This window comes from Rhamphochromis sp. 'chilingali' (assembly GCF_963969265.1).
Source record: "Rhamphochromis sp. 'chilingali' genome assembly, chromosome: 1".
Lineage (NCBI taxonomy): Eukaryota > Metazoa > Chordata > Actinopteri > Cichliformes > Cichlidae > Rhamphochromis > Rhamphochromis sp. 'chilingali'.
Window position 1 is genome coordinate 2,088,940 of NC_137929.1, and position 18,199 is coordinate 2,107,138.

Here is an 18,199-nt window from a genome sequence, read left to right on the forward strand (position 1 = left end):
GAACAGCTCGGACAATGCCACCTTGTTACAGTATGTTGTGTATGACTCTCTTTTGTATCACAGAGAACCCAAGTCCACATGTGTTTTGCACCCTTTGAAAGAGCTGAAACTGTTTGCCCCTACTTCCATGAGAGGCACCTTGCTGGACTATTACCATGACCACCCCACAGCAGGTCACTTGGGTGTTTCTAAGACTTTGGCTAGACTGCGTTTTAGGTTTTTCTGGCCCAAAATGGCAGCTGATGTGAAACGCTATGTGATTTCATGCTCAGTGTGCCAACTCACCAAGCCAAGTCAGAAAAAAGCAGCCGGTCTTATGGTTCCCATTGTCCCCCAGAAACCCTGGGAGTATGTGGGTGTGGATTTTGTTGGGCCACTTCCCCGCACCCCCACTGGTAATGCTTATTTGGTCGTGTTTGTTGACTATTTGACTAAATGGGTTGAAGCCAGTGCTGTCAAAGAAGCTACATCTCAGGTAGCAGCTGGTAAATTCGTCACTGACATTTTTGCTAGGCATGGTACACCCACTTACCTCATTTCTGACAGAGGGTCTCCTTTTGTGAGTGAGCTTTTTGAACATGTTGTTTCTGCCTTATGCTCGGTGCACAGACTCACTACGGCATATCACCCTCAGACAAATGCTACTGAACGCGTCAACCGGACTCTGAAAACTGCAATCCGCGCTTATGTAGGTGATAAGCACACATCATGGGACAAGTTTCTCCCTCAGATTTGCTTTGCTCTGCGCACCGCCCCCCCCCCCCCCCCCCATGACAGTTAGGGCTGCCACGATTTGTCGACTAGTCACGATTACGTCGACTATCAAAATCGTCGACGACTGATTTAATAGTCGACGCGTCGTTTGAAGCTTTGTAAGATCGCAAAAGACACAGGAATAAGTAGCAGGATTTAAGAGTGTAATAACGGACTGAAACAGAAGATGGCAGCACTGCATGTACAAGGATGCCAGCTGCCGTTAAACCCCGAAGAAGAAGAAGAAGCAGCTGTGTCCCAGAATTCATAGCGCGGCCCAGCTTAGTTTCCAACAATGGCGGTAGCTAGTTAGTTTTAATATTACTCTTATTATTCTTTCTGGGTCACAAAATAAACGTTTAACATATTTTCAGGCGAGAATGTAGCTGTGTAAACCTCAAATATCTGCTCAGTTTATCAAGACACCACATATTTTCAAAAGCGCTCCGACGTTTTCGGAGACGTCTGTTACCCACTAGCTCGATAGCTAGCCGGGGGCTAGGTCACTAGCGCTGTGAGAACACCGGACTCCCGGCAAATTGTTTTCAAACCCACCGCCGTCTTTAATTGTGTTGTATACTCATTGCATTTACTTGCAATGAGCTCAGGTTAAATATATATGAGTCACTTAGATAAATTAAAAATGTTGTTGTTTGGCTTTTTTTTTTTTTAGTATTTTATTTGTTCCTGAGTAAATCTGTTTGGCTGAGATTAAAGTTATAGTTTTTACACAGCTGAATAAACGTCAAGCAGACAGCTGATTATCAGAAGTGTGAGATGCTGGAGAATATACTCCGGTGTCCTGTTATATTTTAGATAGCAAGGAGTTTATTAAACTTTACCGAAACAATCTGCAAATTTCATTAAAATTGAATAAACTATCATCTTGTCTTTATTTTTAGTTAGCACCTTAAAAGCTTAAAGCTGTAAGCTAATGATAGTTATATAAGAGCAGATGCTGCTGGTGCAATAAGCTGTAGTTTTACGTCCAGTGGATGATGATCTGATTAGTCGACTAATCGCATAAATAATCGGTGACTAGTCGACTATCAAAATAATTGTTTGTGGCAGCCCTAATGACAGTACAGGTATGACTCCTGCCATGATGCTTTATGGTCGTGAGTTAGACACCCCGCTTGACCTTATCACTCAGCCTTCTACAGCAGGTGTTAATGAACCGGGTGTGCCTTACCCTGAGACTCTGAGAGCCTCCCTGCAGGAAGCTCACGACCACGCCAAAGCAGCTTTGGACTATAGCCATGACAGACAAAAACATTACTATGACTTGAGACATCGACATGCCACGTTTCGTGTTGGTGACCTTGTGAGGTCAGACGCTCAGTCTAACTTTACTGCTAAACTTGCACCACTGTTTCAGGGACCATTGTGTGTATCTCAGAGACTCAGTGATGTTAATTACAGGCTCACTTGGGTGGACTCCGGTGTGGATGCAGGTGTTTATCATGTTGTGAACATGCAACCGTTCCATACCTGGGACTCTCTCACTTCCAAAGAACATTCTGTTTCATTGCCTGCTGAGAGAGAGACCGCAGAGGGTCTGAACTCTGACTCTCAGGCCCACCCTGGCCCCCCTGCAGACACTGACATTGACTCTGAGCCATTCCCCTTTGATTTACCGGACATTGACTCTTCTTCTGGTGTGGGCGCTGTTCCAGAGAGTGTTTCACCCAGATCTGTCCAGCACCCAGCTGCTGGTGGACATTACAATCTCAGGCCCAGACGTTGCCCCAGAGTTACGTCTGGCTGGAGCAACAAAAGATGGACTAATGATTTTCACACAACCAGGATTGATCTGAAGTGAAATGTTTTGGTTAAACCTGTTTGATGCTGTCTTGTTGCATTGCTACTTTGAGTCATGATATGTAGATGTTTCTGTTTGCTCTACTTAATCCAGTTTTATGGCTCTTTCGTGCGTTAAGGTTCATTCTTGGCATTTACTTAGAAAAAAAAAGAACAAAAGAAAAAAACTAAGAAAACTGATTTTCCACTGTACATATTCGTCTTACTTTCACCAATTTCATTTTTAAATGGTCTTTTGCCCTGTGTGTGTGCACCAATCTTAGCTGTAACCTCTATGTATAGGGTACTGTTAGGTGTGGTGTGTGCTTTTTCAGCTGTGTACGGCTGAGGACAGCCTTTTTCTCACCAGGGGGGGACTATGTAACAGTTGCTATTGTAATGCAGTGTATCACCACATGGCGGCGCCTCCTGTCTCACGACTGGTGTCACCCCCTTTTTGTTCTTCTTCGCACTCCTCCTGTAATGGATGCTCCCGTGTTTACGCGGACTAGTGTGCTCTTTAGTAATGTGTGGTAGAGGTAGCACTTTTATTTTTGATATTGTAAATAAATGAGTACTTTTTGGAAAGTCAGAAGCTGTTGCTCATTCGCTATCCACCTGCACACCTCCGCGGCTGGCTTCATCTCCACTGCACGTTACAATATGTTGATTTTTTTCGCCTACTCATATCATAATTTTTTTACTCCTGGTTCTGCACATATCTTTCTTTCTACATAGCACTTTAATTCTTATTGTTTGCACTGAAGCACCGCAGCAATTTCCTAATGTTGTAAACCTCAACATCTGGCAATAAACCCCATTCTGATTCTGATTCTGATTCTGATTCTGTATGTTCATGTTCTGTTCTTTTGTAAACTTCATCTGTTTGTATGTTGTATACTCATTGTGTTTCAATAAAGTTCGATTTAAAAAAAGGTACGTTCTAAACGAAGCTTCAGACGTCACTGATCACGTGACTCTGGCCAAACGAATCAAGCCTCGACACGGTGCTTCTGAAGCAGCGCGTTGATCTTTCTGACACACGCACCGGAGCGTCAGCTTCAAGCGGACCATCGCTACGTCTCACATCTAAAGGTGTCAAGGTAACTTTGAACTGAGTTCAGTCAATCTGGAGTTTTTCCAAGTTTTCTGTTGCTCTCTGTGAGAGAAGAGCGTTAAAGGCGGGGCTCTCCAGAGTCCAGCAAAACAGGAAACCACAGCTGGGTGTGTGTAAGTGTGCAAACCAATAGAATGCATCGTGGTGGGGGGGGCATCACGGGCATTGGCAAGAAAAAATAAAATAATCGGTCGTACCCATGCTTCCCCGACGTCATGCCAGCGCATATTGGGAAATTCGTAGGCACCGATCGGTTTTCTATCAGCCATTTGCTGGGAGTAAGGGCGCCCTCCGTTTGCGAGGTGCGCCTGCTGCTGGCGGCACAGGGAGGAGAGGGCGGGGCGGCGGGGAGTCTCTGGCTGGCTGGAGCGGCATCTAATAACCAACTCGCAAAATAAAAACAACACAACAAACAGATATTATGATACAGACTTATAATCTGCACCGATGCTTTTTCTAAATTCTATAAAGTGAGCGCGAGAGCCCTCGGTGCGCCTGCGCGCTGCTGAAGTCAAAGTAAACTTTATTGTCATCTCCGCTACAGACAGTCCAGCATATAGAGAGACGAGACGACGAGGCTGCAGTTACAGCGGTGCAAGTAAACAAACAATAAATATAAGAAGAGTAAGAAAATAAATCTACACTTTAGGACTCGGGGTAAAGGATCAATAACAATTTAAATTTATAATTTACAGTTTGATGATTTAAAGTCTCACGCAAGCCGTCAAAAGGGGCGGGGCCGGCTGCTTCCAAGTAGAGCACATTTCATTTATAATGATGTAAATCCAAGCCCATCATGGATTCACGATCTGAATCCTGGGTTGTGTGAAATCCCAGAAATCAACCTTAGACAAAGTGAATCTGTGAACTAAGGTGTAGGTCTGTTAGGTTAATTGTGCTGATCCTCGGGTTGGGGGATTTGTGTTTGTACTGGAGCGCAAAATTCAAACCAATGGAAGATGGACAATAAAAGTTCAAAGCCATCAGGTGCTCAGGTTAGAAAAAAGAGAAAAGATGCAGGTAAGCAGACGTGTGATTGGATAATGGCAGCTCATCCTGAACCAATCAGACTAAACTCCAAACAATACATTATGTTACAGATTTTAATATTAATTAGTCATTGTTACTTGTTGATTTGTCCTTTTCTCATTGTGTGACGAATTATGACGACTGTTTGGTAGCTGTTATTGTCTCTCTCTCTCTCTTCATGTGTGTTTCTCTGGTGAAACAATAGTTTTGTGTTAATGTTAGGGCTGCACGATTTTGCATAAAATGAGAATCACGATTTTTTTGGCTTAGAATTGAGATCATGATTCTCTCATAACAATAAATAAACATAAAACAACAAATGTCTCATGTTTTGTTGTTGCAGCAAAATGTTGTCCTGCTTGAAATTCCGTCTCCACCGTTGCTCGACGCTGCGTGTACAGAGCAGGTAGTGCAACAATAGAAAAATAGTTGCGGGACGGCACTGTGTAGCGTTTGTCTAGGGTGTTGATCGTTTTCCTAAATCCCTCGTTTTGCACAGTGTTGATGGAGCCATATCTTTGGTCAGGTGATAAGTGATAGCCTCCGTGATGTCTTTGTGCCTGCGGGAGTTCGACGTGTATAGGGAAGCGCTGTATAAGGTTCCTGTTATTGATGTTTGGGTGGTTGACCGGGACGGATTTTCTCCTGTCACTTTCTCGTCATCCCTGACGTGCTCTCCGTTGTTTTTTCCCTGCTAATTTTAGCATCACACGGCACAGCTTCTGTATCACGTGGTATAAGGCTCCGCCCTTGTCATTTGTTGAGCAGGAAGAGTGAGCGCTTGTTTTCATGCAGAGTACGTCCCGGATCAAAATGTGAAGTTTTACAAATCACCACTTCTTTAGTTAATATCATTTCAGTCTCAGACAATCTCGTTTCTCTTACAGAGGTTGAATGCACCTTCTGCGGATGGCGGTACCACACAGTGTGCGTGGACTTCCCCTGCACAGAAGGCAACTACAAATGCTGTGAATGCTAAATAAACAGAAACAAATGATCCCTGTTGTCTTTGCTTGATGATTGGTTTGAGTCTTGACAATCCACATTGCTGGCGTTGCATCTTTCAATGGCAGCAATGGCAGGTATCAGTGCTCAAAGCTTTTGTGTTTGTTTCCAACAAGTTGCCCACCTCGGGAAACAAAAATGTGTTCTTTTACTTGTCAGATGAACATATGAGACACTTTGACTCTTCAGTGCAGTGTGGAGCCTAACAAAGAGCTGTTTTGTGTCCCAGCTGATCAGCAGGAGGAGGAGAGTCTGACGGAGCAGCAGAGGAACATTTTCAGCTACTTGGACTCAGCTCAGCCACTACAGAGGAAACAATGAGCTCAACACAGAAGGTGACAGACAGAGCAGGACCATATGACCAAAGATATTTATCACCATATACATTTGAACATTTGCCATAACGATGTAGCTGACGATAGAATTGACACCAGACAAAATACTTTACAGCTGCACAACTTTATTAAAAACCCATCAATGTATTTTCACTGAAACAAGCAGCTGTTGTTTATGTGCATTAAAGTTATATAAAAATGTAACAGTGCAAATGCAAATTCCTCGCTGACAGTTTAACCAAAAGGCGTTTCCAGTGGAAACTGGCCGACACATCCTGAGCATAACCATGTATAATATCCACTAAACTTCAGAAGAGGTTATACAGTCGTGGCCAAAAGGTTTGAGAATTGCATAAATATTGGAACCTGGAGAAGTTGCTGCTTAAGGTTTTATAATAGCATTTTGCCTGCACTCCAGAATGTTATGAGGAGTGATCAGATGAACTGCATCGTCCTTCTTTGCCATGAAAACGAACTTAATCCCCAAAAAGCCTTACCACTGCATTTCATTGCTGTCATCAAAGGACCTGCTGAGACCATTTCAGTGATCGTCTTCTTAACTCAGGTGAGAATGTTGGCGAGCACGAGGCTGGAGATCATCATGGCTGTATCCCGATTCAGGTTCTGCAGCTTTAAAGTCCTCAAGGGCCGCGTACTCAAAGACCGCTAAGGCCGAAGTGCGAGGCTCGTAGGCTCGTGAAATGGGACGTCTAGCCTCCGTCGCGCTGCCCAGGTTGCCTAGCAACCATGATACTAACAGCTGGAAACGTTTCATACAGCTTTGTTTGACAGAAATGAAGGAGAACATATTTAGTTCATTTGTTTCTACATGAGCTCTGTGTGATTTGATGAGTATCTGAGGCTGAGACCACAGGACTGTGAAACATGATTGTTGGGCTTCATTTCTGTGCTGAACAGTCGTTTAAGATTAGCTGTAAATAACAATTAGCTGATGTTGTTCATGAGACTAAAGTCATCTCACTGTGGTAATGTAAATATAATATGGCCAATATTATAGTTATTATATTAATCACTTCACTCACAGACAAGTATCTGTGACAGTGTGTATACAGATGTATCATATATAAGAGACAAATATTGTTCATTTAATATGTTGGTACTAAATTTGGCTCAGTGCTTACATATATGTGTAAAAAGCAAATGTAGGAGCTGTGATAACTGTGTCTGATAGAATGAAGAGTAGACTGATATATGAAATATTCCTTTATTGGGTGAGAAAATCAGACCATGTCATAACTGCTGTAAGTCACACAGAATAGATATCAGAGCCTTAAACAGGCTGACTTCTGCTAAATGGGTCAAACTGGGCAGAAAGTCTACAAACACATAACATCCTTATAGAATATGATGTAACACTATAGATCAGCTTAGCTCAGAATATATAAAGCATATAAACAGTTACAGCAATATGATGCAACAAACACAGCAGCTACTGATCCAAAATACTCAAAGCTTCATAGAACTGAAACCAACATTTATTTTAGCTCCATTCTGCTGCTGATACAGACTTTAGGTTTCTGAACATTAAACTTGTTGCTGCCTTTCATAGTGTGTAACTTGAAGGCCCTGAGTACTTTCTCCCACACTGAAAACACTGGGATGATCACATTATTTGAACATTACCTAATAAGACTGATTCAGCACAGACAGTTATGTTAAACTTTCCTAGCAGTCCTTCACAAACAGGGAACAGTCTGTCTATTCTCTCCATCTGTCAGCTGCTGCTGGCTCTTCCTCCTCCTCTTCCTCACACACTGCTGAGTTTGTCCTGGTGGATCATCAGGGCTGCAAAGCCTCACAGATGATGTGCAGCAGTGGCTCCCTCAGTCTGTCCTCACTCTGGACACTTGCAGTCGTCACACATGGAAATCAAATGTGTGATAAGCTGCAGGATTCAAACACAAGTGTAACTTATAAACACATGTTCATACTTTTATTCCACAATCAGAGAGAAAGAAACAGAGAGAGAGTGCAGGACAGACAGACAGGTGACAGTCTCAGGTGTACACACTGCTACACAACAGCACCAGAGAAGCAGGATTTAGTGTTTGTGTTATTACGAGTGTAAACAAGAAGAGTTCCAGATGGTGCAGTGGACACATGTGACTGCTGTGATTAAAGCATCTTTCTTTCAGCTTAACGAGTGAACCGTCAGCTCGTTCAAACACACGTTAAAGTGCGTTTGGCTCGACACCACCGAACAGAGGCAGCAATATTAGACAGCTAACATTAACCAGCCATCACTTCCTGTTCCTGCTCAAACACAGTGGTGTTTCTGAGTAGCTTATTTGCTTAGCGATTTAATTAACAACTTTTAAATACATTCTTCTTTCATAGTATAATCTTCACGTGCTTCATCCGAAGCACACTTTCTGTGTACTCACTACCTAATTTATAGCCAAAGTATTCACTCACTGTCTCTGTACTGTCTCGCTAGCCTAGCTTAGCTCGTAGCCGACTCATTAGCACCATGGCTACTTCACCTGTCCCTCCTGCACTTTCTTGCTCATTGTGTCAGATGTTTAGTTACTCCTCGGCCTCCTTTAGCAGTAATGATATCTGTAACAAATGTAGCATATTTGCAGCGCTGGAGGCCAGGATTACTGAATTGGAGACTCGGCTTCGCACCCTTCATTCACCCGTAGCTAGCCAGGCCCCTGTAGCTGGTGCAGCCGAAAATAGCGTAGGCCCCGCTAGCTGTTCCCCGGCAGGTCCCAAGCAGCTGGGGAATCAGGGAGGCTGGGTCACGGTGAGGAGGAAGCATAGTCCTAAACAGAAGCCCCAGGTACACCACCAACCCGTTCATGTGTCTAACCGTTTTTCCCCACTCGGCGACACACCCGCCGGGGGTCAAACTCTGGTAATTGGCGATTCTGTTCTCAGACATGTGAAGCTAGAGACACCGGCAACCATAGTCAATTGTCTTCCAGGGGCCAGAGCAGGCGACATTGAAGGAAATTTAAAACTGCTGGCTAAGGGTAAACGTAAATTCAGTAAAATCATAATTCACGTCGGCAGTAATGACACCCGGTTACGCCAATCGGAGGTCACTAAAATCAATATTGAATCAGTGTGCAACTTTGCCAAAACAATGTCGGACTCTGTAGTTTTCTCTGGTCCCCTCCCCAATCAGACCAGGAGTGACATGTTTAGCCGCATGTTCTCCTTAAATTGCTGGCTGTCTGAGTGGTTTCCCAGAAACGATGTGGGCTTCATAGATAATTGGCAAACCTTCTGGAGGAAACCTGGTCTTGTTAGGAGAGACGGCATCCATCCCACTTTGGATGGAGCAGCTCTCATTTCTAGAAATATGGACAAATTTATTAAACCCCCCAAAATATGACTATCCAGAGTTGGGACCAGGAAGCAGAGTTGCAGTCTTACACGCTTCTCTGCAGCTTCTCTCCTCCTGCTACCCCCCCAAAAACCCATCTCCATAGAGACTGTGTCAGCTTCCAAAAAGACAAAAAACAAAGTAAAAACCAGCAACAAACAACTTAAACATAAACAATCACAAAGAAAGAACAATACAGTATCCACATCTGAACCAAAGAGTAAAACAGTGAAATGTGGATTATTAAATATTAGGTCTCTCTCCTCCAAGTCTCTGTTAGTACATGACTTAATAATTGATCAACAAATTGATTTACTCTGCCTTACAGAAACCTGGTTGCAGCAGGATGATTATGTTAGTTTAAATGAATCAACACCCCCGAGTCATTCTAACTACCAGAAACCTCGAAGCACAGGCCGAGGGGGCGGTGTGGCAGCAATTTTTCACACCAGCCTATTAATTAATGAAAGACCAAGACAGACTTTTAATTCATTTGAAAGCCTGATGCTTAACATTGTCCACCCCAGCTGTGAAACTCAGAAACCAGTCTTACTTGTTATCATCTATCGTCCACCTGGGCCTTACACAGAGTTTCTGTCTGATTTCTCAGACTTTATATCTAATTTAGTTCTGAGCTCAGATAAAATAATTATTGTGGGTGATTTTAACATCCATGTAGATGCTAAAAATGACAGCCTCAACATGGCATTTAATCTGTTATTAGACTCAATTGGTTTCTCTCAAAATGTAAAAGAACCCACCCACCACTTTAATCACACTCTAGATCTTGTTTTAACATATGGCATCGAACCTGAACATTTAACAGTGTTTCCTGAAAACCCTCTCCTGTCTGATCATTTCCTGATAACATTTACTTTTACAATAATTGATTACACAGCGGTGAAGAGTAGACTTTATCAAAGTAGATGTCTTTCTGAAAGCACTGTAACTAAGTTTAAGAATATAATCCACCCACTGTTATCATCTCCAATGCCCTGTACCAACACAGAGCAAAGCAGCTATCTGAACGCTACCCCAACAGAGGTCGATTATCTTGTTAATAATTTCACCTCCTCACTACGTACGACTCTGGATACTGTAGCTCCTGTGAAAACTAAGGCCTCAAATCAGAAGTACCTGACTCCGTGGTATAATTCTGAAACACGTACCCTAAAGCAGATGACTCGTAATCTGGAGAGGAAATGGCGTGTCACAAATCTAGAGGATCATCATTTAGCCTGGAGAAATAGTTTGCTGCTTTATAAGAAAGCCCTCCGCAAAGCCAGAACATCTTACTATTCATCACTGATTGAAGAAAATAAGAACAACCCTAGGTTTCTCTTCAGCACTGTAGCCAGGCTGACAAAAAGCCAGAGCTCTTTTGAGCCAACCATCCCTTTAACGTTAACTAGTAATGACTTCATGAACTTCTTCACAAATAAAATTTTTATCATTAGAGAAAAAATTACCAATAATCATCCCACAGATGTAATATTATCTACAGTTACTCTTAGTACCATTGATATTAAGTTAGACTCTTTTTCTCCAATTGATCTTTCTGAGTTAACTTCAATAATTACTTCCTCCAAACCATCAACGTGTCTTTTAGACCCCATTCCTACAAAACTGCTCAAAGAAGTCCTGCCATTAATTAATTCTTCGATCTTAAATATGATCAACCTATCTCTAATAATCGGCTATGTACCACAGGCCTTCAAGCTGGCTGTAGTTAAACCTTTACTCAAAAAGCCATCTCTAGACCCAGCAGTCTTAGCTAATTATAGGCCAATCTCCAATCTTCCTTTCATATCAAAAATCCTTGAAAGAGTAGTTGTCAAACAGCTAACAGATCATCTGCAGAGGAATGGTTTATTTGAAGAGTTTCAGTCAGGTTTCAGAGCTCAGCACAGCACAGAAACAGCTTTAGTGAAGGTTACAAATGATCTTCTTATGGCCTCTGACAGTGGATTCATCTCTGTGCTTGTCCTGCTAGACCTCAGTGCAGCGTTCGATACTGTTGATCATAATATCCTATTAGAGCGATTAGAACATGCTGTAGGTATTACAAGTACTGCGCTGCAGTGGTTTGTATCATATCTATCTAATAGACTCCAATTCGTGCATGTAAATGGAGAGTCCTCTTCACACACTGAGGTTAATTATGGAGTTCCACAGGGTTCAGTGCTAGGACCAATTCTGTTTACATTATACATGCTTCCCTTAGGCAGTATCATTAGAAGACATAGCATACATTTTCACTGCTATGCAGATGACACCCAGCTCTATCTGTCCATGAAGCCAGATAACACACACCAATTAGTTAAACTGCAGGAATGTCTTAAAGACATAAAGACCTGGATGGCCGCTAACTTTCTGCTTCTTAATTCAGATAAAACTGAGGTTATTGTACTCGGCCCTGAAAATCTTAGAAATATGGTATCTAATCAGATTCTTACTCTGGATGGCATTACCTTGGCCTCCAGTAACGCGGTGAGGAACCTTGGAGTCATTTTTGACCAGGACATGTCCTTCAACGCACATATTAAACAAATATGTAAGACTGCTTTCTTCCATTTGTGCAACATCTCTAAAGTTAGAAATATCCTGTCTCAGAGTGACGCTGAAAAACTAGTTCATGCATTTATTACTTCCAGGCTGGACGACTGTAATTCATTATTATCAGGATGTCCAAAAAACTCGCTGAAAAGCCTTCAGCTAATCCAAAATGCTGCAGCAAGAGTCCTGACAGGGACTAGAAAGAGAGAGCATATTTCTCCTGTTTTGGCTTCCCTTCATTGGCTTCCTGTTAAATCCAGAATTGAATTCAAAATCCTGCTCCTCACATACAAGGTCTTAAATAATCAGGCCCCATCTTATCTTAATGACCTTGTAGTACCATATCACCCTATTAGAGCGCTCCGCTCTCGCTCTGCAGGCCTACTTGTTGTTCCTAGAGTATTTAAAAGTAGAATGGGAGGGAGAGCCTTCAGTTTTCAGGCCCCTCTTCTGTGGAACCAGCTTCCAGTTTGGATTCGGGAGACAGACACTATCTCTACTTTTAAGATTAGGCTTAAAACTTTCCTTTTTTCTAAAGCATATAGTTAGGGCTGGACCAGGTGACCCTGAATCCTCCCTTAGTTATGCTGCAATAGATGTAGGCTGCCGGGGGATTCCCATGATGCATTGAGTTTTTCCTTTCCAGTCACCTTTCTCACTCACTATGTATTAATAGACCTCTCTGCATTGAATCATATCTGTTATTAACCTCTGTCTCTCTTCCACAGCATGTCTTTATCCTGTCTTCCTTCTCTCACCCCAACCGGTCGCAGCAGATGGCCGCCCCTCCCTGAGCCTGGTTCTGCCGGAGGTTTCTTCCTGTTAAAAGGGAGTTTTTCCTTCCCACTGTCGCCAAAGTGTTTGCTCATAGGGGGTCATATGATTGTTGGGTTTTTCTCTGTATCTATGAAGCGCCTTGAGGCGACTTTTGTTGTGATTTGGCGCTATATAAATAAAATTGAATTGAATTGAATTGAAATTAACAGTGCAGTGAATCCTGCTTGTGCCGTGATGTTCAGGACTGCAAACCGAGCAGCATCACTGACTTTCAGCTTGTTGTGTTTGTGGATATATGACTGACTTTAATTATCCACAAAATCATCACATTCTCTGTCAGATTAAGGTCGACTATTGAACGGCGTATATTTTAAAGGCTTTAAAACCAAGTTAACGCTGAAAGTACAAACATCACTAATGTCACATAACTCTGCCGACAAGGCATAGCTATGGCTATGAAATGCTCTTTGTGTATCACTTCTTCATTATGAAAGATGTCATTAATGCACTAGTAATGTCTCATCTGGAGTATTGTTCAATCATTTGGTCAGCAGCTAATAAGACAGATCTTAACAGACTTCAGTTAGTCCAGAATAAGGCGTCCAGATTAGTGTGAAGATGTTCATACTATACTTTTTTTTTTTTTTAATAGGACAGGGGGAAAGAATGAAAGAAAGAGGGGGAGAGAAAGAAAGAAAACCAAAGGGGAGAAGAGACGGTGAGAAGGGGGGGAAGAGAGAAAAAAAAAACAAACAAACAGAGGAGACAGCAAACAACAAAGAGCAACATAATAATAGAAAAAAAGCACCATCACAATAAACTAGCTAGTCATAGATATCAATAGTTACTAAATAATAGACGATATTGTTCAGCACGCAAGATAGACAGCGCACAGGGTGCTTTGAGGCAGCAGCCGAGAAAGCTTTAGTCCACGTCTGTGAATACCCATGTGTACACCTGTGTGCATACCTGTGTGGATCAGCATGCTTGCATTCCAAAGGTTTCTCCATGTAATGATCTGCTAGGGAGTGTGGGGAGCCACAGCCCTGTCCTTTATGGTATCAAGCGGGTATGGAGGATGGTCATACTATACTAATATTGATCAAATGCATAATAACCTTTCTTGGCTTCCTGTACAGGCTAAAATATTCTATGGCTTACTTGTAGTTCTAAAAAAAGCAATTCTGTTAAACACACCACATTTATTCTGCTCAGCTGCAGTATTCAGATGAAATACATCATCATATTACACAGTTTTCAACAAACTGCAATTTAGTAAATGCTCGAGTTAAAAGTAACGTTTTGTAAAACTGTTACATTTAGAGCAACTTTTAAGTGGAATAAGTTGCCTTATAAAATTAGAGAATTATTCAAAACTTCAATGAACACTTAAAAGCCGATTTACAGAGCTTTTAGTTGTTGTAAATATTGTAAGACATGATTTGTTTTTGAAATTTGTGTAATGTGCCTCAATGTTATTGATATTATTATTATTGATTGCTTATATTTGAACAATTGTGAAACCTCACTGTGGATGTAAGAGTGAAATTATGTGGATATCTTGAATCCACTTTATTGTGTAATATTTTATGTGAGTATTTGACGGAAGACGAGCAACATCTGTTGTGGAAGCTAACGGGGTTCCTTTAGAATAAACAAACATAGGATTTATTATCACTGAATAATTCTGTATAAATCTATACAAATTATAGAAATATGTAATAGGAAACAACAAAATAATCTAAATTATAAAATAGTGTGTGTGTGTGTGTGTGTGTGTGTGTGTGTGTGTGTGTGTGTGTGTGTGTGTGTGTGTACAATCAGGAGGGATGGGCATGATTTTAGTGTTTGAACAGTCATGAATTATCTTTAACAGCAGGTTGGATGTAATGTGTTAGAACTACCAGCAGGTGGGGATAAGAGACCTTTAAGGTGTTTGGTGCCACGCTCCACCTTCAGGTTTAAAACTAGTGTTAATGGAGTTTGAAGGTTGAGTTTGTTCCACGACTGCATTTCACTCACTGCCTCTGTTTGTATCTCTGTCACTGCAGGACCAACATGGAGCCAGAAGTCAGCGCTCTCAGGAGGCCGACAAACCTCACAGAAGAAAGGGAGAGAAAAAACACACCTGTGACGAGTGTGGGAAGGGTTTTACCGTGAGGGCTAAACTAAAACAGCATCAGGTCATCCACACTGGAGAGAGACCGTTCAGCTGTGACTTGTGTGGAAATTCTTTTTCCTTGAAGGGTTACCTAAAACAACACCAACTCATCCACAGTGGAGTTAAAGCGTACAGCTGTGATCAGTGTGGCAGAGCTTTTACTCAAAGTAGCAGCTTACAGAGTCATCTAGTTACCCACTCTGGAATTAAGGCATACAGCTGTGACGAGTGTGGGAAGGGTTTTACTCTGAAGACTTCACTAAAACAGCATCAGGTCATCCACACTGGAGAGAGACCGTTCAGCTGTGACTTGTGTGGAAAGTCTTTTTCCTTCAAGCGTTCCCTAAAAAAACACCAACTCATCCACAGTGGAGTTAAAGCGTACAGCTGTGATCAGTGTGGCAGAGCTTTTACTCAAAGTAGCCACTTACAGAGTCATCTAGTTACCCACTCTGGAATTAAGCCATACAGCTGTGACGAGTGTGGGAAGGGTTTTACTGAGAAGGATTCACTAAAACAGCATCAGGTCATCCACACTGGAGAGAGACCGTTCAGCTGTGACTTGTGTGGAAAGTCTTTTTCTTGGAAGGGTTCCCTAAAAAAACACCAACTCGTCCACAGTGGATTTAAAGCGTACAGCTGTGATCAGTGTGGCAGAGCTTTTACTCAAAGTAGCCACTTATACAGGCATCTAGTTACCCACTCTGGAATTAAGGCATACAGCTGTGATCAGTGTGGCAGAGCTTTTACTTTAAGTAGCAGCTTACAGAGTCATCTAGTTACCCACTCTGGAATTAAGGCATACAGCTGTGACGAGTGTGGGATGGAGTTTACTCTGAAGGCTTCACTAAAACAGCATCAGGTCATCCACACTGGAGAGAGACCGTTCAGCTGTGACTTGTGTGGAAAGTCTTTTTCCTTCAAGCGTTCCCTAAAAAAACACCAACTCATCCACAGTGGAGTTAAAGCGTACAGCTGTGATCAGTGTGGCAGAGCTTTTACTCACAGTAGCCACTTACAGAATCATCTAGTTACCCACTCTGGAATTAAGGCATACAGCTGTGACATCTGTGGAAAAACTTTCAGCCGGAGAGGGAACCGAAATACACACCTACGCATTCACACCAGACATGATGTGTACTGCTGTGAACAGTGTGGCAAATACTTTACAACAGACGCACACTTACAACAACACATGTTTACCCACACTGAGGAGAGACCTTATCAATGTGACCTGTGTGAGAAGACTTTTAAATCTCCACATCACCTGAGACAACACCAACAGATCCACACCAGAAAGAGACTCTACAAGTGCAGCTACTGTGAGGTATGTATTTATATTGTTATCTTGTCATTTTAGCCTGACTGTTTGGAACAACTCTGCTCATTAAACTGTGTTAGCATGTTAGCAATTCTACTGCATGGAAAAGCAGCTCTGAGTGATTATTCAGATTTTCCTTTCAGTTATGATTTTAGTATTACTGTAGTATTATGGTGGTAGTATTGTAGTTATTGCAGCCCAGTAAACTGAGTGTGTTAACTGAAACAGTCAAATGTAGTTGGACGTCTGCAGAGATGCTCTTTATTTCAGGCGACGTTCAGGATACAAATGTTGAAGGACTGACTTACACTGTCTTTGTGTCTTTGTTTAGAAGCAGAGCGACACAGATGGATCCAGTTCTCAACCCTGTCATCACTGTGGTGGTGGGAAAGACTTTCATTGTGACCTCTGTGGAAAAACTTTCAGTCGGCAAAAGACCCTAAAAAGACATCAACGTAGACACACTGGAGACAAACTGAAATACTGCAAAGAATGTGGGAGAAGCTTCACCACATCACATCACTTAAAACAACATGAACTGATTCACAGTGGGGTTAAAAAGCACCTCTGTGATCAGTGTGGGTCATCCTTCACCACTGGAGGTCAGCTTAAATCACACAAACGAGTCCACACAGGAGAGAAACCACACAAGTGCAGACACTGTGAGAGAAGCTTCTCACGGTCAGGTCATTGTAACATTCATGAACGTGCACACATGGAAGGAAACTACAGCTGTGACCAGTGTGACAAGAGCTTCAGGAAGCTCAGATCATACTCTGCACACAAACGATCCCACGTTACTAATAAACTGTTTCACTGTTACCAATGTGCCCAAACATTCACCTCATTGTCTGCTCTGTGCAAACATCAGCGCGATCACTCAGGGCTGAAATCACTCCCATCACTGGATCACAGTGAATCTGAAGACACAGAAAGATCCTCTGGTTTCTGTGTCAGACTCAAAAAGCTTGAGATCAGGCTCCACAGAGTTCAGATAGAATCATTTAAACTTGTGTTGAACTGAACTGGTTGCTGGGCTGAACTTCTACATAATGCAGATCTACATGGGATCTTCTTTTCTTTGTTTTACTGAGTCAGTTTCGTCCTTTTTTCTCTGTCCTGGTTTTGCTCGTCTGTAAATGATTGAAACTCAGTCAAATAGTTCATTGTTCTCCAGCAAAACGTTTTGGAAACTCATGTTTAACCTTTAAAACTCTGACATGTTTTAGCACACAAGGCTTCATCGGGGAGTTCACTCATGATTGGACCATGAGAACAAAGGTTTTTAGTTCTTTCAAAGAGAGTCTTGGAGATTGTTGGGTTTAGATTTTATTATTGTCATTTGTATTAGGAAACATTTAACCATATATGCTTAGAGGTGTATAATCAATTGTGTAGTGATAAGTTGTGTAGTGATAAGTTGTGTGATCTTTAACAGGCTACAGAGGCTTGGTGTGTATTCCACACTAGAATGCACACCTACATCCTGGGAGCATGGGAAGAGGTCGCATCTTGTCTTAATTGTTTTATGGTAGGATTAACGTAGCTACGTCTGTTCTAGTCTAAGTGCTTTTCTGTTTAGATGAACTGCTGGACTTCCTTACCGGGGGGGTCTAGTCTACCCTCTTCCTGACCAAGGATGTTATATGACCCTTTTGACACACACACACACACACACACACACACACACACACACACACACACACACACACACACACACACACACACACACACACACACACACAGTATTCTTTGTTCACATGTATACCTATGTAAGATGTTATATGTTAATGACCCTATGCATATTCATGTAACCACAATAAAAGGAGTGCTGTGGGGAAACCTGGCTGAGAGTCTGACAGTGGTCAAGTGGTGGAACGACGCTTGGCTCCAGCCAGGTCTCCCTCATGCATGAGTAACCAGAGAACTTTGGTGCCTTGAGTCTTGCTTTTTGCTGCGTAGCAGATTGTCCTTAACGTTCCAGCGAATA

General features: G+C 42.2%; 1 protein-coding gene across 3 annotated transcripts in view; it reads left to right on the forward strand.

Moving 5' to 3' along the window:
* LOC308397508 (uncharacterized protein) overlaps window positions 1-17,954 on the forward strand; it is a 28,497-nt gene extending 10,543 nt beyond the window's left edge. Inside the window, exons 1-4 of one of the 3 annotated variants that reach the window (XM_080883437.1) lie at window positions 889-3,656; window positions 5,934-6,039; window positions 14,779-16,215; window positions 16,541-17,954. In XM_080883437.1, the coding sequence (XP_080739563.1) occupies window positions 6,022-6,039; window positions 14,779-16,215; window positions 16,541-17,233 (2,148 nt within the window). In that variant the 5' untranslated portion in view covers window positions 889-3,656; window positions 5,934-6,021 and the 3' untranslated portion in view covers window positions 17,234-17,954. Of the gene's footprint in view, window positions 1-888; window positions 3,657-5,296; window positions 5,496-5,586; window positions 6,040-14,778; window positions 16,216-16,540 lie in introns of those variants that run through there. The other 2 variants (XM_080883438.1, XM_080883439.1) reach the window with 2 other exon arrangements.
* The last annotated feature ends 245 nt before the right edge of the window (window positions 17,955-18,199 follow it).